The sequence below is a fragment of the Lactuca virosa genome, chromosome 1 (assembly GCF_052849685.1).
Source record: "Lactuca virosa cultivar CGN04683 chromosome 1, Lactuca_virosa_CGN04683_v6, whole genome shotgun sequence".
NCBI classification, from domain to species: Eukaryota; Viridiplantae; Streptophyta; class Magnoliopsida; order Asterales; family Asteraceae; genus Lactuca; species Lactuca virosa.
Genome location: NC_136426.1, coordinates 7303801 through 7328841, shown reverse-complemented (window position 1 = coordinate 7328841; position 25041 = coordinate 7303801). Strand labels below are relative to the sequence as shown.

At 32.1% G+C, this 25041-nt stretch overlaps 2 protein-coding genes and 1 long non-coding RNA gene across 4 annotated transcripts; 1 reads left to right on the top strand and 2 right to left on the bottom strand.

The window, feature by feature from the left end:
* Nucleotides 1–4716: 4716 nt before the first annotated feature.
* LOC145110974 (protein FAR1-RELATED SEQUENCE 5-like) lies at nt 4717–5329 on the bottom strand. Its single transcript, XM_079047282.1, has 2 exons — nt 4921–5329; nt 4717–4850 (listed from the first exon to the last, which is right to left on the bottom strand). The coding sequence occupies exons 1-2, from the start codon at nt 5327–5329 to the stop codon at nt 4717–4719; spliced, it is 543 nt and encodes a 180-aa protein (XP_078903408.1).
* A 2869-nt stretch (nt 5330–8198) lies between these two features.
* Nucleotides 8199–17012, top strand: LOC145132151 (uncharacterized). 2 transcript variants are annotated; one of them, XR_013717891.1, is made up of 5 exons: nt 8199–8518; nt 8751–8856; nt 15599–15667; nt 16406–16513; nt 16833–17012. It is a non-coding gene; the product is annotated as an uncharacterized LOC145132151 (long non-coding RNA). The 2 variants fall into 2 exon arrangements; XR_013717892.1 differs by having other exon boundaries at nt 16406–16647.
* Nucleotides 17013–19662: 2650 nt separating this feature from the next.
* Nucleotides 19663–22262, bottom strand: TL29 (ascorbate peroxidase 4). The gene is made up of 11 exons (XM_079066822.1): nt 22078–22262; nt 21900–21998; nt 21550–21646; nt 21220–21254; nt 21017–21082; nt 20882–20922; nt 20666–20796; nt 20450–20556; nt 20215–20352; nt 19975–20109; nt 19663–19838 (listed from the first exon to the last, which is right to left on the bottom strand). Exons 1-11 carry the CDS (start codon nt 22168–22170, stop codon nt 19728–19730), a joined length of 1053 nt encoding a protein of 350 aa, XP_078922948.1. The 5' UTR covers nt 22171–22262; the 3' UTR covers nt 19663–19727.
* Between the last annotated feature and the right edge of the window lie 2779 nt (nt 22263–25041).

Genomic DNA, 25041 nt, shown 5'->3' with positions numbered 1-25041 from the left:
ATAAACCTGTTTTGATTACTGACACCTTGGTTTTGACATGAGTTGTTATTATGGATGTTTTCTTATACTGTTGGTTTATAGTAACTTAATAAAAATGAAACTTTTGGTTTTAAATTTTGGGATGTTACAGTCTCGGTCTCTTGATTTGGCTCAAAAATCACGGATTAATTGGGCTATTGAGGGGGATGAGAACTCAGCTTTTTTCCATGCTATGTTGAAGAAGCGAAGACGTCAAAGTCATATTAGAGGCATTTCTATTGACGGGGAGTGGGTTTCGGATCCTCCTCTAGTCAAAAAAGCCTTTTATTATTTTTATGCTACTAAATCCAACCTTTTCAGAGAGTTTCGATGGGCCGCAGGAGTGATAGATTCAAATCTCTTGATCCGGGTGTGGCTAATTCTTTAGATTCAGTTTTTTTCTAGTGAATAGATCAAGAGTGCGGTCTGGGATTGTGGGTTGGACCAGGCACCGGGTCCAGATGGATTTTCTTTTCGGTTTCTTAGACACTTTTGGGAGATATTGGGTGATAATGTTGTGTCTTTCGTGCATAAATTTTGTGTCAATCCTAGGTTTCCTAATGGGTGTAATTGTTCTTTTATCACATTGATTCCGAAGATTGACAATCCTATTCGTATTAATGATTATCGTCCTATTAGCCTCATTGGCATGCAATTCAAGATTATTGCTAAACTGTTGGCTAATAGGTTAGCACCGGTTCTGCATGATGTTATTGGATTGGAGCAATCTGATTTTCTTAAATCTAGGCAAATTCTAGATGACCCTCTTTTAGTGAATGAGATGGTTCGATGGTTCAAGCAGAGGAAGAAGAAACTAATGATTTTTTAAGTTGACTTTGAGAAAGCGTATGATTCGGTTAGTTGGGGTTATCTGGACAGGATTATGATGTTTCTCTGTTTTGGTGAGAGATGGAGGGCTTGGATTAGGGGGTGTTTTCTAATGCTAGATCTTTAATGCTTTTGAATGGATGCCCTACGGATGAGTTTCGGTTGTTTAGGGGGTTGAGCAACATAAACAGTTTCCCATCCAATTACTGTGTGTTGCAAATGGAGAAATGTAGGAATTCAGGCGAGCAACATAAACAGTTTCCCATCCAGCAGACCATGATGATCTGTTGTGACGCCAAAGTGGCAAAATAGTTGGCATTGGATATGCTCCATGTAAATCAACTTTCACATAATGATCACCTCTAACAAGAGCAATAACAACAACTCTATGAGTTGATGTGACAACCCGTTAATTTCAAGTCTGTAAAAGTCAACCAAGGTCAACAAAAGTCAAACTTGCTAAATAAAAGTCTAAGTTGTTGAATTGTTAGTTCATTAAAGTTAAATTAATACTTTAATATGTATAGAACCTTTATTAAATAAGTGTTGCAAAAATGTGAATAAATTGCGAGGACCGAAAACCCTCAGATTGGCCACTTGCCTCGGACCGAAAACGAGATTTCGGTCAAGACCGCAAACCCCATTCTCGGCCGAAAAACTCTTCGGACCGCAAACAGCCTGGACCGAAACCACTTTGTTGACCGAAGAGTCCTTTCCTCGGGATGAGTTTCACACTGAAAACCCCATAATATCTAGATATTATTCTTATAACCGCCTCAAATTACTTCACATATGAGTCTCATTTCGAAAATATTCTTCCACTTTTTCACCTCCAAGTAAAACGAGATTACACCCATTCTCTCTCAAATTCCTTTCATTTCCAAGAGCTAAAACAACTTCAAGAAGCATTTTTGCTTCCATTGTTCTTACAAGTTTTGGTAAGTGTTTATATTAATTAGTGTTAATATAACACTTTACTAACTATTTCACTAATTTTAATACGTATAGTGTGTTAATATAAATTAGGATAGGGTTGAATAATACGTATTCTAGCCCGGGAAATCATCGAGACCAAGTTGTACCCAACTAAAAAAAACATGCACACAAGGTGAGTTCATACCCCTACGTTTTCACAATTTTTAAATTGTTTTTTTAGGGAGGGGGGGGGGGATACAAGTAAAACATAAGAAATCTTGTGTTTAAAAATATAAATTTCTTATTATATTTCTTACTGTAATATACATTTAAACGTGAAATTTACTAAATATGCAAAATATCGTTACTATTGAATTTACAAATGATTTACAAAATATGTTAAGACACAACAGTTTTCACACCAACACGGAAACAAACATATAAACTATAATAGGTATAGTTTATGGAACAAATGATCTATTTTAAAAAGTACATGTTAACATATAAACAAAAAGGGTTTTCAAATAACAGATAAACAAAAAGGGTTTTCAGTTATTACTCGTAAAAACGTTGAAGCAATTTGTGAGATGTCTTCGTGTACTTATCTAAGTATTGGTAAAAGTCCTGACTTATAACCAGAGTCTCTTGTAGGGAGAGCGAGATATTTGTGTATAGATCTATTTGGGACTGACAATCCCACATCCCGACTGTTAGCTACAGTCAGGCCGGCAAGCCTGGGGTGACAAATGTCGTTAACATTCTGACGCCTGAAAAACGTTGCGATCAGGCCGACTGGGTTAGTGTGGTTATAAGAACTCACAAGGAGAAAACAACGACATATTTACGAATAATATATTTTCAAATAATTTTATTTGAAAATTAACTTTACATTCGGATTTCAGAGTAAACATAACTACAACTAGTTTTACTTATGAATAAAACTAGGTATCATTAAATTAAGTATAATAGTTATACTTATACTTTTCGGTCTTGGAACGTTTAAGACTACATATCGGTTTTATGGAAAATACAGGATTTTTAGGATAGACATCATTATTTTACAAACAAATAGTTTACAATTCAACTTTCCGAAAACAAATACGATTACTTACCAAAAACAATGCTTTACAATAGAGCGGGTGGAACTAAAAACATTTTTACAAAAGAATCAGTACTTATTTACAAACTAGTATAATATAAAGAACCCCTAATTGTTAATTCTATGATTCTTTAGGAGTAAATTACACGAATGGTCCCTATGGTTTGGGGTAATTTGCACGTTTGGTCCCTAACTTATTTTTTTAACTCGGAAGGTCCCTACTGTGTGTTATTGCTACACGCTTGGTCCCTATTGTTTGTTTTTGTTACGCGTTTGGTCCCTATCTTACGTAAAAAGACAATTATTTAAATAGAGAAAAAAAGGGTAGGGTAAGTAAGGTAAGGTGAGCGGGTGGGGTTGGGGGTGTGTTTATTTAAATAAATTAAAAAATCAATGGAAAAATAGACTTTTTATGTAAGACAGGGACCAAACGTGTAACAAAAACAAACAGTAGGGACCTTCCGAGTTAGAAAAATAAGTTAGGGACCAAACGCGCAAGTTACCCTAAACCATAAGGACCATTCGTGTAATTTACCCGATTCCTTAGCGTATAAATCAGAGTTATATATAAATAATATCCGATAGGCATTGGAATGTGTGAAATCCACCTTTCTTCATGTTCCTTATTTGGTTGTGGGCTTAGGGCATAATCACCCAATCGACTGTTCGTTCGATATTAGTCATATATAATTACACTATACTTGTTGGCAATGAGAAAACTAGTGACCGACATAATCAACCAATGATCTTTTGGTGCGAAACGTGATCCATTGAAATTCAATGAGTGATGTGTGGTGTTTAAATCGTAATAAAAATCTATGCGTACTCAGGTGGGTGTGCTAACAACTCATTCTGTAAATCTAAGCGGATTTGACGCCAATTATCTTCACTATAACCAAGACACGCAGCTATTGTACGAAATCTACAATTTCCATCTCCCCTCACGTTTTGTATGTTTGCGACATATGGATGAAATTTATATGGAATTTCATTCATAAGTGGATCTGAATTATACATTACTTGTTCTTGGTTGAAGTACGAGTTATGCATTGATTGTTCCTGATTAAAGGTTGAGTTGAACATTAGAGGTTCTCGGAACGAGTACGTGCTATGCCTATCCGGTTCCTGTTTAGATCAAACAAATTAGACCGCATATAATCAGGTGTATAAGTAGAAATACTACGTCTAGACGGATATTGAGTTGGTGGCGCTTGAGTCGGTTGATCTTGAGGTGGTGGATCTTGAGTTGGTGGGTCCTGGTTTAAATCGATATGAGTTTTCTTGAAAAGTTTCTTCTTTAAGGAGGGGTGCCCACGAGTAGTTTTGTGAGTAGCAGGTTCAGAAACTGAAGTTGTTGATGGCGTGATTAAGTTTAGTAACTTCCTTGCTAAACTTAACTTAACAGGTCTTGATTGTTTTTCGTAATGAGCATTAAAAATATTTACCTCAACTGCACAACCCAAATTGTCATCTTCTAACGATTTGCATTCTAATAAATCAAGTTTCTTCCAAAATTTATCGACTGAATGAAGCGGTTCACAATTACCTTTTTTAACAAATATAGCTTGTTCATGCGCACATGGCAGCCCATAACTTGTACGTACTTGACATCCACAGTTTTCATAAACAAATCCAAACTCTTTGGACCGCTCATATTCTTTGAAAATGATATCAAATGCATACATTGAAACGAAACGACACAATGGTTTTAGATGTGGTATTTCGTAGTACCGATGTACAATCAAAATTTTGTTATGCGCAAGACTCGCTTTTATACTTGTGTATTGTGACTCAACAACATCATCAATACGCTTCAATGATTTGACGATACCTGATCGCGATGTTTCGACATATCTTTATAACTTGGCATGTTGACTTTTAGCTCTATTAGTCCTGTGGTTGCCAAAGTTAAGAAACTTATCGGTCCATGCAGACACAAACTTTTCTTTGTGTGGTGTCAACCATGTTTTGTTTAGATAAACAAATGCATCTCAAATACATAAACAAATTTCAGTTAATGTAATGAATTATAACATATTATAATGTATATTTAAAAATACCTGGATAGCTGTTCGTAATTTTTTCAACTTGTGCCAAATTCTTGTTGTATGCTTCCTTTGTTTCAGAGTTAACCAACCTCGTCCATGACGTATAAAGAACATCCCAACATGATTTGCATTTCTTCATGATATTATTATTTACATGCCATCTGCAAAGTAATCCTTTAACATCTGGAAATATAATAGCGTATGCGTTCATGAGAGCCATTTCTCTATCAGTCACAATAACACGCGACAACATACATCCTTCCATTACCGATTTTAGACAATCTAAAGCCCAAACATAGTTGGTCTGTCTTTCTTCATGCATGTACACAAATGCAATGGAAAATGTCATATTTGTTGGAGTTACACCAACAATCTCCAATAGAGGCATCCCGTACTTGTTTGTCTTATATGTTGCATCCATTAACAAGACGTGGAAATGCACGCCATATTTCTAATGATCTTGGATGAGCAAAGAATAAATCTTCTAACTTATTTGTCAAAACATTTGCACGACTATAATAAACATATCCATTTTGATCTAGAAATTCCATAACACCTTGCATTTGAGTTTTACCTTCTCTCTTCGTACGTCGAAGTTTTTCGTCTGCATTGTAGATAGTTTTGAGAGTAGATACATTTTTCGGATTTAGGTTTTTTAGTGCAAATAATATATCTTTTTGTTTGACATTTTTTTTCAACAAATCTTCCACTATTCGACATTCATTTTCAGTTAGCCGTTGTGGATAATGATGACCTTCCAAATATAATGACGGCTCATGGTTATGAAATTCACATATCATTTTTATCTTCCAAGAATTATCTACTGACGAATATTTACCCTTTAAGCTAAATGGACAATTAATTTTTTTTTTTGAGATTTGTGTACCTTTTAATTTGTCCCTGTTTTTTTTTTGAGATCTGTGTACTTTTGTATGTACCTCTACGGTCACATTCAAATACAACATTAAAGTTATGTTTAGAATTTTTTATTATGATGACATAACCTAAAGTATTTGCCACATTTTGCACCAAATCCATCAATTCTTGACGAAAATTGAACGCCTGACAATTATAGTATTATCGATAGCTAACAAATCCACTCGATGCTAACATTACTGTAACAATATACTAATGAATTTATACCTTGTTCGTTTTGAATGATGATGTGTCATCGAAGAAATAATTACTTTCATTCAAACTTTCATTTTCATCTGCTTCATTTGTGTCCATTGGATGGATATATGTTTCGAATGACAATTTGTCGTCGAAAAAATAGTTACTTTCATTCAAGCTATTATTTTCATCTACTTCATTTGTCTACATTGGATGAATATCATCTCTCTAAACATAACACAGAGAAAAACATACATTTAACAAAAAAAAAAACAATAAAAAAATAAGAAATGTTAAGTACAAATACCTCATAATATGTGTCACCCATCCATTCTTCCTAACTTGCCATTTAATAAAATTTATATTTATAACAAATATGGTATGTTTGCTTTTAACGAAAGTTATTTTCAAAATGACATTACAAGTCGCTTTCAGTTTAACAAATAAGAAATATCAATCCTCTATATATATATATATATATATATATATATATATATATATATATATATATATATATATATATATATATATATATATATATATAAAGAAATTGAAACCAAATTTTCATTTTTATCCCTTCTATTTTTGTTAATGTTTCATAGTTTATATTTCTTATTTAACAAATTATTTTTTTATTAATATTTAAAAATATTTAATAATATTCATTATTACTCTTCTTGTAAATGTATTCATGAGATCATTTTAATTATACAACTTTTATGATTAAATAATATGTTTCTATTTGTTAGTTTTCAAAATTAATAAAGTTTTAAGGGTTTAAGATATAAATTAAAAAAATCTAGGGTCTTTTCTAAAACTACAACGTAAACTGGAGGTATAAAATTGTAATATTACATTTTGTCGATAGATTGATTGGCACACATTTTAACAGGATAATTTAAATGATATATGTTAGTTGCCATTTTTAATATATTAAATTGAATAGATGTTGCTAGAACGAGTTTAATAGATGTTGCTAGAACAAGTTAAAAATTCTTAAATTAATCGGTCGTTAAAATTATAAATTTAAAATGATAAAATATATCATAGTAAAGAGGCCAACCCTAAAGAGTTAAGGTGCTTATATAGGGTGCAACACCCTAAATTAGGGTTTCATTAAGTCGCACGTATGCTCCGTATGAGATTTCCTATTTTGGATTTAGCGGTTCTTTTGTCATTTTTAGGTGTTTTTAATACACATTACATTATGATTAATTTACTTAATTTTACTTAAATAAATGTTGTTAACAATAGGTTAGGAAAGTTATAAATCGGTCGGTCGTTAATAATATGAATTTTGAAAATAATAAAACATATTATTGAAGTTTTGATGAAAAATAAATTTCCTGAAAATGGTTAGAATACATAGTAATACTAAAAATAAAATACAGAGCCTTAACATTTTAATTGATATTATTTTGAAAATATTTATAAGACTAATCGTATAGTTTTTTTCAGATCTATGTATATTTTTAAGAAAATAAACCAATAGTAGCCTATATAATAATAAAAGTAAACATTGCCAATCGTATAATTATTAAGATTATGTTTTCATTTATATATTTAAAATAGATAATGAAATTATTGGATTTCGAAAGAACAAAAATGGTGTGTTTTGTAATTTATATCTAAATGAAAGGGATTAAATTAGAAAAAGACATAAAAACAATTGAAATCATGTGAAGTGACAACAGTGATGAGACTGTTTATGCCGGTAATCAAATCAATATTCTAACAATGATTTATACATGATTTTAATCTTGCCAATAGGAGGACCCAAAGATGAAATTTGAGAACCGATTATAAGATCATATTGAGTCGATTGCCAAGTCAATTTTTGTTTTTACGTAAATGATATCTTATTTGATTCTAGATTTATAACATAATTCTTCTATACATTAAGTTAATAAAAACTTTACTAAAAATTAAATATACAATTGTTCTTTTCTTCTTTAATTTGCCTTTAAACAATAATATTTTATTTTTAATTCGAAGGTTTTTTTTTTTTTTTTTTTTTTTTACATAGACAACAAACAATACAATAAAAAATAAAAATAAAAATAAAAACATTCTGAAATAAGTCTCAGCATTGACCATTGGCTAAAAGATTTGACCAAATATCGCAATAAATGTCACCGTTATTCTAAATATTTTATTTTATTAAATGGAAACTCAAAAGTGACGTTTCCTCCAAGGCTCCAACGGTCAAACCTGCAATAAACCCTTAACGACTGAGCGTTCCTCTCTCTCCCTCACTCCCCCATTACGCGCGCCTTCATCTCCGGCATGAACTTCACCAGTTCACCGGCTCAAACAAAAACATCCTCCGCCTGGACATCAGTATCATCACAGTGACGTTCAGTTTCTTCTCCCACGTCGAGAATTTCACAGACAACATCTGGATTACGTGCTTGAATGGCCGACTGTTTTCCCACCGACTTCGTATCACCGCCTGCCTCTGTCAAACGAAACAGCCCAGAGTTTTTAGAGGGGAGAGGTAATTTTTTCCTGTTATTGTAGTTCGATTTTGAGTATGATACAATCGATAGTCGAATACGCATTTAGAATTCATATCATGAACTAAATACCCAGTGTTCTTGAAATAGTTTATGGGAATGGTCTGTTTATTTCGTGTTTTTATGTGATTTTAGTATATTTGCTAGATAGCCATTTGGGTCACGCTAATTCCCCCAATTTTCTTTTTGTGATTCTGGAAAATCTTCACAAAGTTTACTCAAAAAAGAAGAGTCACACAGAGTGGGAAGCAGGGAGGAAGGAAGTCGACGGCCATGGAATTATCAAGCGATTCCATTCTTGTTGCTATGGAAACAACAGGTAAGTTCTTCCTAATCTCTTACTTCATTTGATTGTTTTATGTTTCCCCACAATATTCTTGATGCGATTCCAAAATTTAGGGTTTAGGAAGTTCCTGTTTGGGATTTAATGCGAAAAAAATACCTAGAGCTCCTTCGTTATATTTTTATTTTAATACACATTTTGTTTAATTGATTTCATTTATCGTGCCAAATTCTGGTAATTTGAATTTTGAAGTTCTTGATACTAAGGGGATATAATACAGAAATCATTGAAGTTTCTGAATAATGGATTTCTTAACATCATTTAAATTAGAGATTAACTTTTTGATGCGCCATTGATTTCTTGGAATATTTAATTTGTTTGTTAGCAGATTCGGATTCGGTGATTTTGTTAAATTGATTTTAGGGATAATGGAAAGAATCTTAACATCTATTTCTTTCATTTTAATGGATTTGTTTAAAACTCATTTGGGCCCTTTTTGAGAACCGTTTAATCTTCATTTTATTTTACAATTTTAAAGAGTTTTCTGTTGATTTAATTTTGCACCTTCTTGAGGACCTTATGGAATACTTTTTTTTTTCACAATTTTTACGAGTTTAATTTGGAAATTCAAAAGAACATTGGCATCTACCGGAAGCTGCTGAAATGACTTTGGAACTTCTTAAGAACTTGGTTAATTTTGTTTTTTTTGTTTTTTTTTTTTTGTGTTTTTTTAGTTTTTTCATTTTACTTAACCAGATTGATTTATACCAAATTTGATGATTTTCTTTTTAAAAAGTTTGACTCCATTGTTCATTAGTTTGTTCTTTGTGTTGTGAAAGTACACAAGGGCGTGGGTAAATCCATTTCAAATTTAGCTTAATTATCAAGAACATAATGAATTTAATGGCTATGACTTTCTTTTCTTTATTGTTTCTTTTAATAATGTAGTTGTATACATACCCATTTCAAGATTTTTTTTGAATATTAAAGTTGTTGATTTTTAACAAGTTTTATTATTTTTACTAACATATTCATTTTAACGAGTTTGAACTTCTTAGTCATTAGTTAGTTTTTTATAATCAGTTTCAAAATTGAGCTTAACAAGCAAGAACATACAGATTAAAACAGCTAAGACTTTGTTATCTTTAATTTTGTTAGTTTTTTATAATTATGTATTCTTTTATCGATTTTGAGATTTTTTTTTAATATTTTGTTTGTAAGCCCAAGGCTTAAATGCTTTTTTTTTTATGTTTTATTATTTTGCTTAATATTTTCATTTTAACAAGCCTAAACCCGTTAGTCATTAGATTGTTCTTTTGGTTGCTAAAATATAAGAGGGTGGGGGTAATAAGTTCCAGAATTGAGCTTAACAAGAAAGAACATGATGATTCTAACGGTTAAGACTTTTTTTCTTATAATTATGTATTCTTTTAATGATTCTGAGCTTTTTTTGTTTTAATATTTGGTTTACATGCCCAAGGCTTTATAGCTTTTTTTCATTTTGATTAAAATGTTGATTTTTACCATGTTTTCCTATTTTTGTTAGAATTTTCATTTTAAAGAGTCTAAACCTGTTAGTCATCACTTTGTTTTTTTGGTTGCGAAAATACAAGAGGGCGAGGGTAATCAGATTCAGAATGGAGCTTAATAAACAAAAACATGATGACTATAACGGCTAAGACTTTGTTTTCTTTATTTTGTAGTTAGTTTTTTATAATTTTGAATTCTTTTGTTTTTCGATATTAACATTTTTTTTAATATTTGGTTTGTTAGCCCAAGGTTTAAATGCTATTTTTAAAAGTTTTATTATTTAGATTAATAGTTTCATTTTAACAAGTCTAAACCCGTTAGTCATTAGTTTGTTCTTTTGGTTGCTAAAATATAAGAGGGTGGGGGTAATAAATTCCAGAATTGAGCTTAACAAGCAAAAACATGATGATTCTAACGGTTAAGACTTTGTTTCTTATAATTATGTATTCTTTTAATGATTCTGGGCTTTTTTTGTTTTAATATTTGGTCTACATGCCTAAGGCTTTATAGTTTTTTGATTAAACATGTTGATTTTTACCCTGTTTTTCTATTTTTGTTAGAATTTTCATGTTGATTTTTACCATGTTTTTCTATTTTTGTTAGAATTTTCATTTTAAAGAGTCTAAACCTGTTAGTCATCACTTTGTTTTTTTGGTTGCGAAAATACAAGAGGGCGAGGGTAATCAGATTCAGAATTGAGCTTAATAAACAAAAACATGATGACTATAACGGCTAAGACTTTGTTTTCTTTATTTTGTAGTTAGTTTTTTTATAATTTTCAAATTCTTTTGTTTTTCGATTTTGAGATTTTTTTAATATTTGGTTTGTTAGCCCAAGGCTTAAATGCTTTTTTTTTTATGTTTTATTATTTTGATTAATATTTTCATTTTAACAAGTCTAAACCCGTTAGACATTAGTTAGTTCTTTTGATTGCTAAAATATAAGAGGGTGGGGGTAATAAATTCCAGAATTGAGCATAACAAACAAGAACATGATGATTCTAACGGTTAAATTTTTTTTTCTTATAATTATGTGTTGTTTTAATGATTATGAGCTTTTTTTGTTTTAATATTTGGTTTACATGCCCAAGGCTTTATAGCTTTTTTTCATTTTGATTAAACATGTTGATTTTTACCATGTTTTCCTATTTTTGTTAGAATTTTCATTTTAAAGAGTCCTAAACCTGTTATTCGTCACTTTGTTTTTTTGGTTGCTAAAATACAAGAGGGCGAGGGTAATCAGATTCAGAATTGAGCTTAATAAACAAAAACATGATGACTATAACGGCTAAGACTTTGTTTTCTTTATTTTGTAGTTAGTTTTTTATAATTTTGAATTCTTTTGTTTTTCGATTTTGAGATTTTTTTAATATTTGGTTTGTTAGCCCAAGGCTTAAATACTTTGTTTTATGTTTTATTATTTTGCTTAATATTTTCATTTTAACATGTCTAAACCCGTTAGTCATTAGTTTGTTCTTTTGGTTGCTAAAATATAAGTGGGTGAGGGTAATAAGTTCTTGAGCTTAATAAGAAAGAACATGATGATTCTAACGGTTAAGACTTTTCTTCTTATAATTATGTATTCTTTTAATGATTCTGAGCTTTTTTGTTTTAATATTTGGTTTACATGCCCAAGGCTTTATAGCTTTTTTTTCATTTTGATTAAACATGTTGATCTTTACAATGTTTTCCTATTTTTGTTAGAATTTTCATTTTAAAGAGTCTAAACCTGTTAGTCATCACTTTGTTTTTTTGGTTGCGAAAATACAAGAGGGCGAGGGTAATCAGATTCATAATTGAGCTTAAGAAACAAAAACATGATGACTATAACGGCTAAGACTTTGTTTTCTTTATTTTGTAGTTAGTTTTTTATAATTTTGAATTATTTTGTTTTTCGATTTTGAGATTTTTTTAATATTTGGTTTGTTAGCCCAAGATTTAATGCTTTTATTTATGTTTTATTATTTTGATTAATATTTTCATTTTAACAAGTTTAAACCCGTTAGTCATTATTTTGTTCTTTTGGTTTCTAAAATATAAGAGGGTGGGGGTAATAAGTCCCAGAATTGAGCTTAACAAGGAAGAACATGATGTTTCTAACGGTTAAGACTTTGTTTCTTATAATTATGTATTCTTTTAATGATTCTGAGCTTTTTTTGTTTTAATATTTGGTCTACATGCCCAAGGCTTTATAGCTTTTTTTCATTTTGATTAAACATGTTGATTTTTACCATGTTTTCCTATTTTTGTTAGAATTTTCATTTTAAAGAGTCTAAACCTGTTATTCGTCACTTTGTTTTTTTGGTTGCTAAAATACAAGAGGGCGAGGGTAATCAGATTCAGAATTGAGCTTAATAAACAAAAACATGATGACTATAACGGCTAAGACTTTGTTTTCTTTATTTTGTAGTTAGTTTTTTATAATTTTGAATTCTTTTGTTTTTCGATTTTGAGATTTTTGAAATATTTGGTTTGTTAGCCCAATGCTTAAATGCTTTTTTTTTATGTTTTATTATTTTGCTTAATATTTTCATTTTAACAAGTCTAAACCCGTTAGTCATTAGTTTGTTCTTTTGGTTGCTAAAATATAAGTGGGTGAGGGTAATAAGTTCTTGAGCTTAACAAGAAAGAACATGATGATTCTAACGGTTAAGACTTTTCTTCTTATAATTATGTATTCTTTTAATGATTCTGAGCTTTTTTGTTTTAATATTTGGTTTACATGCCCAAGGCTTTATAGCTTTTTTTTCATTTTGATTAAACATGTTGATCTTTACAATGTTTTCCTATTTTTGTTAGAATTTTCATTTTAAAGAGTCTAAACCTGTTAGTCATCACTTTGTTTTTTTGGTTGCGAAAATACAAGAGGGCGAGGGTAATCAGATTCATAATTAAGCTTAAGAAACAAAAACATGATGACTATAACGGCTAAGACTTTGTTTTCTTTATTTTGTAGTTAGTTTTTTATAATTTTGAATTATTTTGTTTTTCGATTTTGAGATTTTTTTAATATTTGGTTTGTTAGCCCAAGATTTAATGCTTTTATTTATGTTTTATTATTTTGATTAATATTTTCATTTTAACAAGTTTAAACCCGTTAGTCATTATTTTGTTCTTTTGGTTTCTAAAATATAAGAGGGTGGGGGTAATAAGTCCCAGAATTGAGCTTAACAAGGAAGAACATGATGTTTCTAACGGTTAAGACTTCGTTTCTTATAATTATGTATTCTTTTAATGATTCTGAGCTTTTTTTGTTTTAATATTTGGTCTACATGCCCAAGGCTTTATAGCTTTTTTTCATTTTGATTAAACATGTTGATTTTTACCATGTTTTCCTATTTTTGTTAGAATTTTCATTTTAAAGAGTCTAAACCTGTTATTCGTCACTTTGTTTTTTTGGTTGCGAAAATACAAGAGGGCGGGGGTAATCAGATTCAGAATTGAGCTTAACAAACAAAAACATGATGACTATAACGGTTAAGACATTGTTTTCTTTATTTTGTAGTTAGTTTTTTATAATTTGAATTCTTTTGTTTTTCGATTTTGAGATTTTTGAAATATTTGGTTTGTTAGCCCAAGGCTTAAATGCTTTTTTTTATGTTTTATTATTTTGATTAATATTTTCATTTTAACAAGTCTAAACCCGTTAGTCATTATTTTGTTCTTTTGGTTGCTAAAATATAAGAGGGTGGAGGTAATAAGTTCCAGAATTGAGCTTAACAAGGAAGAACATGATGATTCTAACGGTTAAGACTTTGTTTCTTATAATTATGTATTCTTTTAATGATTCTGAGCTTTTTTGTTTTAATATTTGGTCTACATGCCCAAGGCTTTATAGCTTTTTTTCATTTTGGTTAAACATGTTGATTTTTACCATGTTTTCCTATTTTTGTTAAAATTTTGATTTTAAAGAGTCTAAACCTGTTAGTCATCACTTTGTTTTTTTGGTTGCGAAAATACAAGAGGGCGAGGGTAATCAGATTCAGAATTGAGCTTAATAAACAAAAACATGATGACTATAACGGTTAAGACATTGTTTTCTTTACTTTGTAGTTAGTTTTTTATAATTTGAATTCTTTTGTTTTTCGATTTTGAGATTTTTGAAATATTTGGTTTGTTAGCCCAAGGCTTAAATGCTTTTTTTTATGTTTTATTATTTTGATTAATATTTTCATTTTAACAAGTCTAAACCCGTTAGTCATTATTTTGTTCTTTTTGTTGCTAAAATATAAGAGGGTGGGGGTAATAAGTTCCAGAATTGAGCTTAACAAGGAAGAACATGATGATTCTAACGGTTAAGACTTTGTTTCTTATAATTATGTATTCTTTTAATGATTCTGAGCTTTTTTGTTTTAATATTTGGTCTACATGCCCAAGGCTTTATAGCTTTTTTTCATTTTGATTAAACATGTTGATTTTTACCATGTTTTCCTATTTTTGTTAAAATTTTGATTTTAAAGAGTCTAAACCTGTAAGTCATCACTTTGTTTTTTTGGTTGCGAAAATACAAGAGGGCGAGGGTAATCAGATCCAGAATTGAGCTTAATAAACAAAAACATGATGACTATAACGGCTAAGACTTTGTTTTCTTTATTTTGTAGTTAGTTTTTTATAATTTTGAATTCTTTTGTTTTTCGATTTTGAGGTTTTTTTAATATTTGGTTTGTTAGCCCAAGGCTTAAATACTTTTTTTTTATGTTTTATTATTTTGCTTAATATTTTCATTTTAACAAGTCTAAACCCGTTAGTCATTAGTTTGTTCTTTTGGTTGCTAAAATATAAGATGGTGAGGGTAATAAGTTCTTGAGCTTAACAAGAAAGAACATGATGATTCTAACGGTTAAGACTTTTCTTCTTATAATTATGTATTCTTTTAATGATTCTGAGCTTTTTTGTTTTAATATTTGGTTTACATGCCCAAGGCTTTATAGCTTTTTTTCATTTTGATTAAACATGTTGATTTGGAAAATTGGATGAGTTTTAGGGTAAGGCCCATGTGAAGGACTTGGGCCTAATTTGGAAAATTGGGCCATAGGTGGGCAAAACTGGGCCTTTATGATTATGAGATATTGGGCCATTGATATACCAATAGTTTGGACTAGAATTAATGGATGGGCCTTAAGGAAAGACCATGTAGAGGTCTGGGCCCAATTTGAAAATTTGGGCCATATGTTGGGCTTTGGCCCATTACTTGACTATTGGGCCTTTGGAGTGTGACTGTTGGGCTTTGTATTGTTTAATGTTGGCAGTTCGGGAATCTGTCATCCAGCAGCTAACCACCAGCTGGAGTTTCATCCGCGGGACTTCAGCAGTGCCAGGTGAGTTATCCTCACTATACTAAGGGGTCTAAGGCACCAAGGCCGGCCTATTGGATATGATATCCTAGCAATTGGTAGTATGTTGAGCATGAGTTAGTGTTGCATGCTAGTTGCTATGCTAGTTAGGTAGATTTGTAGGACTACCTATGTTATTATGTGATTATATATGTATGCGCATTAGTTGTGTTATATGTTGACATATTATGTGGGATGGGTTGAGGTGATACTGCTCCGTACGGTAACCAACAAACCCGGGAGCATTCCAGATACGAGCTGAGGGCCAGGTGGGGCATGCCAGACTCGTACTGTGGGCTCGGGAGCATTCCAGATACGAGCTGAGGGAGACTCGTACTGTGGGCTCGGTGGCAAACCAGATGTGAGCTGTGGGCCCGGAAGGCAATCCAGACTCACACTGTGGGCCCAGGGGTAATCCAGTCTGTGGAGCATTCCAGATACGAGCTGAGGGCTAGGTGGAGCATGCCAGACTCGTACTGTGGGCTCGGGAGCATTCCAGATACGAGTTGAGGGAGACTCGTACTGTGGGCTCGGTGGCAAACCAGATGTGAGCTGTGGGCCCGGAAGGCAATCTAGACTCACACTGTGGGCTCAGGGGTGATCCAGTCTGTAAAGCTGTGGACCGAGTACATGCTGTTATTTGTATATGTGTTATTTGCAGTGTATCGGTATTTTGGGGGAACTCACTAAGCTTTGGGCTTACAGTTTCAGTTTTGGTTTCAGGTACCTCAGATGATCGCAGGAAGGCAAAGGCGTGATCGTACAACTCCTCACATTTTATGACTATGTTTCTGGGATACTCTGATATAGAACTGTTTTGAAAACAAATTGGTAATAACTGTTGGTTTCTAAATGTTTTAAAAAGTTTAAATTTGGCCGGATTTTTCTGGATGTCACATAAAGACCATGGGGGAGCCCATGGCACTTGGATATCAGAACATGTGGGGGAGCCCATGGCATTCCAGGTAAAGACCCTGGGGGGAGCCCACGACATCCTGGAGTAAGACCCTAGGGGAGCCCATGGCATCCCTATATGTTTATATGCATAGCTTATGTGATTGATATGGTTTATGCGGTTATGTAGATTATGTGGGGTATGCTCTGGGGAACTCACTAAGCTTCGTGCTTACAGTTTTGTTTATGGTTTCAGGTATCATCGGTTTTGAAAGGAAGTACCTGGTTTGATCGCAGCGCACACACCCGTGTTTTCCGCAATATGTGATTTGGGATGAACTCTGATAAATGTTTTTGATTAGCAATGTTTTTGGAATGTTTGGATTAAACGATATCTGTGTTTTGACTGTAATAAAAATGAAATTTTTACCCTTGATTTTTGGGTCGTTACAGGAGCACTCTTTGCTGTCTAATTTAGAAGTTATACTGGTAATTGCAGTTATAGAATTATCCAAGTGGGTGACTGTTGGATTAGGTGTCTAAGCCAATAAATGAATTAGTATATACTTGAATTATTAGCAAAGTCCTTTCGGGTTGCTCTCAAACCTAGTAATTGAATAGGATGAGCTTTGGAGAGAAAGAGAATGATTTATTGATTTATTATATGATTAAGAAATAGCAATAGATAAATTTATTAATATGTTATGACAATAATATATTAATTAGAAATAGTATTATTTAATTAAGAATTAATCAGAAATTAACTAGATGTAATTTTGGGATTAATTAAAAGTGCAAGGGTTAAAGTGTAATTGTTCAATAGTTGAACAAGAGAAGTCCAGAACCTTCTTTGGAAGGGGTGGACGGTTTTTAGGGTATTCCAGGACATCTGTAATATTCTTTACAGATAAATAGCAAGCTAGATAATTATCAATTTGAATTAATATTATTTTATTCAAATTAGAGTTATCTAGGGTTCCAAGTTACACTATATAAAGGACCCTTGGCCTTGGATTTTCGGCCACTCCTCCTTTACAAAAGATAGCCGAAAATTCAACCACTTTCCTCTCTCTTAAGCCTTCTTGTTGTTAGGGTTGGGTGTGAAAGGCACGAGAAATCTCATGCTAGTTTCCAAGCAACTACAAGAGGGATTGTTTGATTGCTTACTATAACAGTCAAGAGGTATGTTTTCTTCTATGGATTTTGAAATCACCTAGGTTTATAGGGTTCTTGTTGTTCAATAGAATGCTACTTCAATAGAGTTGTGACTAGATCTAATAGGTTGCATGTACCCTTAAGTATATAAGGATTTATCTGCGTTATTGTATGTAAAACCCATCAATGGGTGCGTTCATTACGTAGCTACATTAGCAAACTTAAACAATACTCTTGATGACCCATATGTTGACCCAATGTACTTGGGAGCATTATTCCATAATACTTACAAACAGCCCATACATAGGATGAATGGAAGCAACATGTGGCCATAAACAGAGCCAAAAACGTTGTGAATTTGATGTGCCTTCTTCCACAATTGTCTGACCCCCAGAGTGAGCTCCTTCTGTTTCGGCCTTGTATTGGGATTGCTAAGCTTTTCTTTGGGCCGAGGACGTGCAAACCCGTTCACATGGAGGAGGCGGTAACAAGACCACACTGGCGAGTGCCCTTTTTCGTGGTGGCCCTTTCTTTGGCGACATACAGTGGCGATTGAGGAAATTATGGTTTGTGGTGGCCCTTTCTTTGGCGACATACAGTGGCGAATCGCTTCCTTACCCATTAGGTTTGGTGGTTTGGATTTATACTCGTCAGTAGAGGCTACCTCATATGTTTTTGTTGCCTCAAGGGCCCAATCTTGGGTATTGCAAGACCACATCTTACGAGATAGCGACATATATAGTATGGATTCTGATTATGATTGTGCATTGGCTTCTCTTCGTAACAAGACCACACTGGCGAGTGCCCTTTTTCGTAAAATTGTCCAAGATATGGAAGTGCATCTCGACATGACGGATCGGCAGGAAGCGGTTTTCCAGTGCTTACGTGCACCACATGCTCAAGATTTTCTTCTAGCTATCCCTATAGATGGGCTTGGCCAACATATGTCTCATGTGGAGTACCGTACTATCCTCAAATATCGACTCATGATTCCAATATTCTGAGATGATGAGATATGTTCGGTGTGTCGCAAGGCATGTTTGGACTCTTTTGGAGAGCATGCAGTTCACTGTAAAGAACTCCCGGGGTTCAAATACAGGCACAAAATGGTTAGGGATGTTTTGTTTGACATATTTAAGCGTATCGGGGTTTCCGCCAAGAAAGAGGCACATGTGAATTGCATGCTCTCCAAAAGAGTCCAAACATGCCTTGCGACACACCGAACATATCTCATCATCTCAGAATATTGGAATCATGAGTCGATATTTGAGGATAGTACGGTACTCCACAGGAGACATATGTTGGCCAAGCCCAACTGACTTGGCAAAAGGAAGGTTAACCCTTAGACCGACTGACATTTTGATTTTTGGATTGGTGGGAGGGAAACACGCATGTGTGGACCTTACAAGGGTATCTCCTCTCGTGGGCTTGAGGGTCGGGGGTTTCACGGCGGGACATGGTGCTTTAAAAGCTGCTACAGGCAAAGTCACCAAACATGAAAAATCGTGCATGGAAAATCAACACGTGTTCATACCATTTGCATTTGATACGTTTGGTTTCCTCGCGCCGGATGCGGTAGAGCTTCTTAATAGAGCACAACGGATCATGCATAGCAATGTTATATCCCTAGATCAATAGACGTAGTTTTTAAAAGAATTAGTTTGACCATACAAAAAGGTTTAACGGCGTAGCTTGTTGCCCATTTGTCATCTCAGTCGTTGTATGATGATAATTAAATTAATGAAAACTGAATAAACACATCATCTTAAAAAACTGATCATTCATGTTACTTGATAAATCAAATGTAAAATACATAATGTATTTTACATCATTGTGGCAATATAAGTTTACAACTCATAAAATTCTATGTACGAATATGAAAGTACAAAAGTATAAAGAATAGTGTTACATGCACAAAACAACAATGTATGTTATGCCGATAACAAAAACCGATTTTATTGCTCATTTCATGATACCATAATTCATATCAAACTTTTCACAACTTAAGTTTTTTGAAATCAATCTTCGGAACAGCATACGAATACGCCTCATAATTGATGTTTTGACCCAAACCACTCATTTTCGTAAGAGCCGTAATCAAATCCACCTGTAAAAAAATAAATAAATAAATAAATTAATGATTCCATTTCCACCGTATTTGATAATTTACCCATTTTTATAATAAATGATTTTTCGTTTTTCAACCTTAGTCATTTTAATTTTAATATTTTGTGCTAATTAACCTCATAGTCGGTCTCTGAGACTGTCTCTCTGCTTCGCTGATATTTCTCAACCCATTTAACAACGTCTGGATCCGTTGCTAATTTAGCTTCCGTTGCTAATTGGTCAGGACCCAAGAATGCTGACATCACTGCTAGCTGTAATATAGTTTTTGTAATTAACACTTTTTTTTTTTACAATTATTATTTTTTAGAAAAAAAAAAAATCATCCTTTAAAAAGAATATAAAAAAATTTCACCCACCTGTCGAGGACCTAAACCAATGGCTATGAATTTGTCTTTCATTTCTTGAACACTTGCGGTTGCCCAATTGGGTACTCTTCCCTCAGGGTCGGGTTCTTGAGCATCTGACCTTCCAAAATTTCTATCGAATAATCCCCACTATAAAATTTAAAATATATATATTTTTTGAATAAAATAATACTAATAAAGAATAGATTAGATTTATTTATAAATAAATGTAGGGAAAAAGAAAAACCTGTCCATTTGATCCGTAAGCAGAGTATAACAAGTTCCCCTTTTCTTCATTACCACCACATTTTCTAATGGCCGATGCCAAAAATGTAGATTTAACAGCACTTTGAGCTACATTAAATTCAAATCCCAAATTAAGTGTTGTTATTACTTAATCAAGACTTGATATTTTACAGATTTCCCTCGTTCATTATTCCTAAACATCGGACAAACATCAAACCTGCTAATTGGATGAGATCGGAGTATGAAATTGGTCCACCTTTAGAGTAAGAATCGATCTCTTTTTTTGCTTCTTCCACCATCGATAAAGCAGCAGAAAGTCCTTTGTTTTCTGGTCTCTCAATCTCAGAGCTTCACACACACACACACACACAAAAAAAAAAGTATAAATTCAAACATTTTAAGAGCTTTGTAACATGTGGAAGATGGGAAGTACCTGAAGCGTATGGATCCATTGGGGCCTCCAGTTTTTGTTGGCTAAAAGCTTAACGATAAAGAAATTAATTTTAACTAATAAAACAACTCTCATTAAGTAAGCTAAAGTGTAACAATTATATGTTATGATTCAGACCTTATCATATGTCATAGAATCATTAAGTGCTAATGTTAATAGGGGTGAAATCAGCTCTGGATTTGCCTGAAATTCAAACAACAATTCAAATTTCTCAAAAAGGGAAATTCTAAAGGGTAAATTGCAGGAAATATCAATACGCAATGTGCTTACATTTCTTTATCTAAATATCTTATAACAGAAATATACATCTCATGGTTTACCTTAATGGCTTTATAGAGGGTCATCTTTATACTTGCTGCCAAATAAAAAAAGAAAAAGTTCAAGTTCAAGTATCTGTAAATATAATTACTGGTGTTTGTAAACTGTAATTCACATAAACAGATGTAGTTGATATGTAATTGTGACTTGGCAACCACGTCAGCAAAGTAAAAAAAATGGATTAATTAACTGGTTACCTTTGTTATAGTAGGTATATACTGTGTTATTTCTTGCAGTTTGAACTTTTCAAAACTGAGTTTTCAAGATTTCACATTTTTTTAACAATCATATTATAAAGCATGAGTTAAAATAAAAGCAATTGAAGAGCTTACATTGAAAGTCTGAACGTTGTCTTCGTTGTATCAAATCGGCAGCATTAGCTGCCTCAATGAATGGGCTCGAGATTGGGCTGGAGCTTGCCACCAATTCCTATGAAGAGAGAACAACTGGCGGAAACTCAATGATCACATCACTCAAATTCATCAAAGAACTATAAGTTTTAAGTTTCTTCACATCTTAATTAACATCGTATTTTTCCCATTGTATTATTGTAGCTTTGAGTTATGACATTAAGAAGGTTGGAATGAGTTTTATGACATTAAGGTACATTGATTTTGTGTAATCAGTTGCTAAAATTATTAGAATTAGTGAAATCAAGGGAGTAAAAGAGAAGCATAATCACCATGCTAATGGCAGCCCCAAAGCAGTTAAGAATGTCCCTCCTTCGAACAACGTTAAATTCATGGCTGCCAGCATCGTCAATTTTACAACTAATGGTACCCTGTTCATGGAATTAAGTCAGGAAACCATCATATCAACACACAATAATGAAGTGATGATTATTCAAGTACTCTACTTACAGAATGAATTGGGCATCTGGAGGAACTGTAGGAGGGTAATGGAGCTATTGGAAGCAAAGTTGGGACTGTTGAGAGGAAGGAAATCAACCCCATTGTTGATGATTTCTTCTTCGAGGTCTTGGTCTGTTTGAATTTGAGATTATTATGCGCAATCCAAGTGGATGGGTGTGCGTGGGTTTTATCCTATCCATTGGGAAATTTCTAGTCCTACCTCTGTGGCTCTGTGATCTTATTAGTGACATGTCCCGGATCATTAACAGAATTTATCCAACCCGAATCCATGTGGACCAATTTGTAATAAAAGTAAATTATTGAAATTATATTAACAATTTTATTTTATTTTTGCGACCGTCCTTACGATAATTTTATTGTTGCGATTTTCATGTAGGATATAAAATGACAAGAGTTTGTAAATTTACTTGCACCTTGTAAAAGGTTTTGTCTAAAAAACTCATATATATATATATATATATATATATATATATATATATATATATATATATATATATATATATATATATATATATATATATGAGACGGCTTAATTTTGTGAGACCGTGAGACGCAATCCTAGCTACTCATTTTGTAGATAAAAAAAAACATTTTTAAAATTCAAAATAATTGAAAATTTTCGAATTTTTTTTTCAAATATTATTTCGTCATTTATATTTTCCAAAAAAAAATACCGTTTTTTTACATATTATAATATTTTACATATCTGACAAATTTAGTAGAATATTCTAACATTCTAAAAATCACATTACAATATTTACAGTGCAATATTCTATTAGAATATTTTACGTATTTTTCAAAAAAAAAGCAGTAATTTTTTAATATTTTTTTTATATTTTCTTTTAGATAAAAAAAAGTAAAGAAAACAATAATTAAAAAAAGAATTTTCGAATTTTTCCTTTTATTTTGCATGTTAAACTTACAAAATTAGTATGGTTTCAAATGAACCTGAACCTATATATATATATATATATATATATATATATATATATATATATATATATATATATATATATATATATATATATATATATACGGTTAAGTTATTTTGTTTTAGGTAACTATTGTGTGCATGTAAGGAGAATTCTTGACCAATAGATGAAAATAATGAATGTCAATGATTTTGAGGGTCTATGATATTACAGTGGAATATCATGTACCATAATATCACTCAAATTTAATTAAAAGGATATTTTAGACAATTAACTATATTTAAAAAAAGAAATTTTCGAATTTGAAGGGATAATGCAGATTTTTTTTTAAAAAAAAATTAATTTTAATTCTAATTTAATTTGTAATCATAATCGGTTATAAATTATTTTATTCTGTTAGAATCCGATTCAGTTAGAATGAAATTTTGTTAGAATGAATTTTTTTTTAAGAATAACAGTTTATGACATCTTTTAAGAATACATAAATAAAAAGAAAACATGAATAAGTACATTATGAAACAATATAAAAAATCGATTCTTGAACTAATAATATATCAAATAATTATATTCTAGGATTGTAATACAAAAAGAACATTTTTGAATAATAACAACATTCTGAAAGAATAACAAGTGTAATTCTTAAAAAACAACAACATTCTTAAACTGTGAGTATGATCAATCTTTGATTTATTCTTCACGTCATTCCTATAAGGTCTTCAAGTCATTCCTATCACAAATGCAACAAAAACATCAAAATCCAGCAAAAAACACTAATTCATTCTGAAAAAATAATGTTGCTAAGATTTATTTTATATATTCGGAATACATTCTACTATAAGACACTCTTGTTCTCCATATTTTGTTTCTTTTCCACATAAATGACAAACTCTTCAAAACCTAAAAAGAAAAAAAACATTAAAATCTAACAAAAACACTAACTCATTCTAAAATAATATTATTGATAAGATTTGTTTTATAAATTTTGGCAGAATACATAAAATACATTCTGCTAGAATACAAACATTCTGAAAGAATGGATTTATATAAATAAATTCTGACAGAATGGTTTTGAATATTCTTAAATAATTTGTATTATCAAGAGTATGAAATAATAATAAAATTAAATCATCATGTTTATGGAATAACTAATCATAAGCAAAGTCAAAATAAAGAAAATAAACACCTCATTAGACCAACACAAGATTAGATTAACAAACCTACATTGGCTAATTTTCAAATTGGTATAAATACTTATCAGTAGACATCATGTTATGGAATAAATAATGATAAGTAAAGTCAAAATAGAGAAATAAAAAGACCTCATTAGGCCAACAGCAGACCAGATTAACAAAATGAATTGATGAAATATTTGATTGAAGCATTTTAACAAACAGTTGGCGGACAATAATCAGATGACTTCTGAATTTTAGAAATTACAGTAAAAAGAATGGTGATGATTGCTGATTTCAAACTTTAGCAACGATTAGAAATGAGGGGCCATAGAACTCATTTTTGATGCGAGAATTGGGAAGTGTCGGGAAGTCACGGGATTGAGTTCTAAGTAGGTCTTGCACCTGGAGTCTTTGGAGTTGTTCTAAACACTAACAAAATGAAAATAACTTATAAAGGACCTGTCTAAATCTGCTTAAGATCAACAGCTAACACCAGGAACATCTCGTCGGAACAGTCTGTGTCACCGGCCTTCATGGTGGTGTCGACTGTTTTGGTGGTTTTTCAAGTGAATTTTGATCAGATAAGGAAAAGAACTACCTGAGTTCGATGGAGAAGCAAGGAAAAAGTGATTGGGAGCTGTTTGAGAGTCAGATAAATTGAAGGCATGGAGGAGAGCTGGTGAGGGCCATTGCTCCTTCTTCTTTGGTGAAATGTGCCGACAGGGCCTGCTTAGGATCAGGGGTTGCTTCAACTGGCCATGGCGCTGATTGGGTCAGTTTGTCATCAAAAATAGAAGGAAGAAGAGAAGTTAAGTTGGAGATGGCAACAACTTCGATTGATGTTGGGC

Coding starts and splice junctions, on each gene's coding strand:
- LOC145110974 (XM_079047282.1), bottom strand. CDS start 5,329: ATGGATGCAACATATAAGACAAACAAGTACGGGATGCCTCTATTGGAG. Junction 4,851..4,920: donor AATTACGAACAGCTATCCAG/GTATTTTTAAAT, acceptor TATGTATTTGAG/ATGCATTTGTTTATCTAAAC.
- TL29 (XM_079066822.1), bottom strand. CDS start 22,170: ATGGGGTTGATTTCCTTCCTCTCAACAGTCCCAACTTTGCTTCCAATA. Junction 21,647..21,899: donor TTGGGGCTGCCATTAGCATG/GTGATTATGCTT, acceptor CTCTCTTCATAG/GAATTGGTGGCAAGCTCCAG. Junction 21,083..21,219: donor CCCTCTATAAAGCCATTAAG/GTAAACCATGAG, acceptor TTTGAATTTCAG/GCAAATCCAGAGCTGATTTC.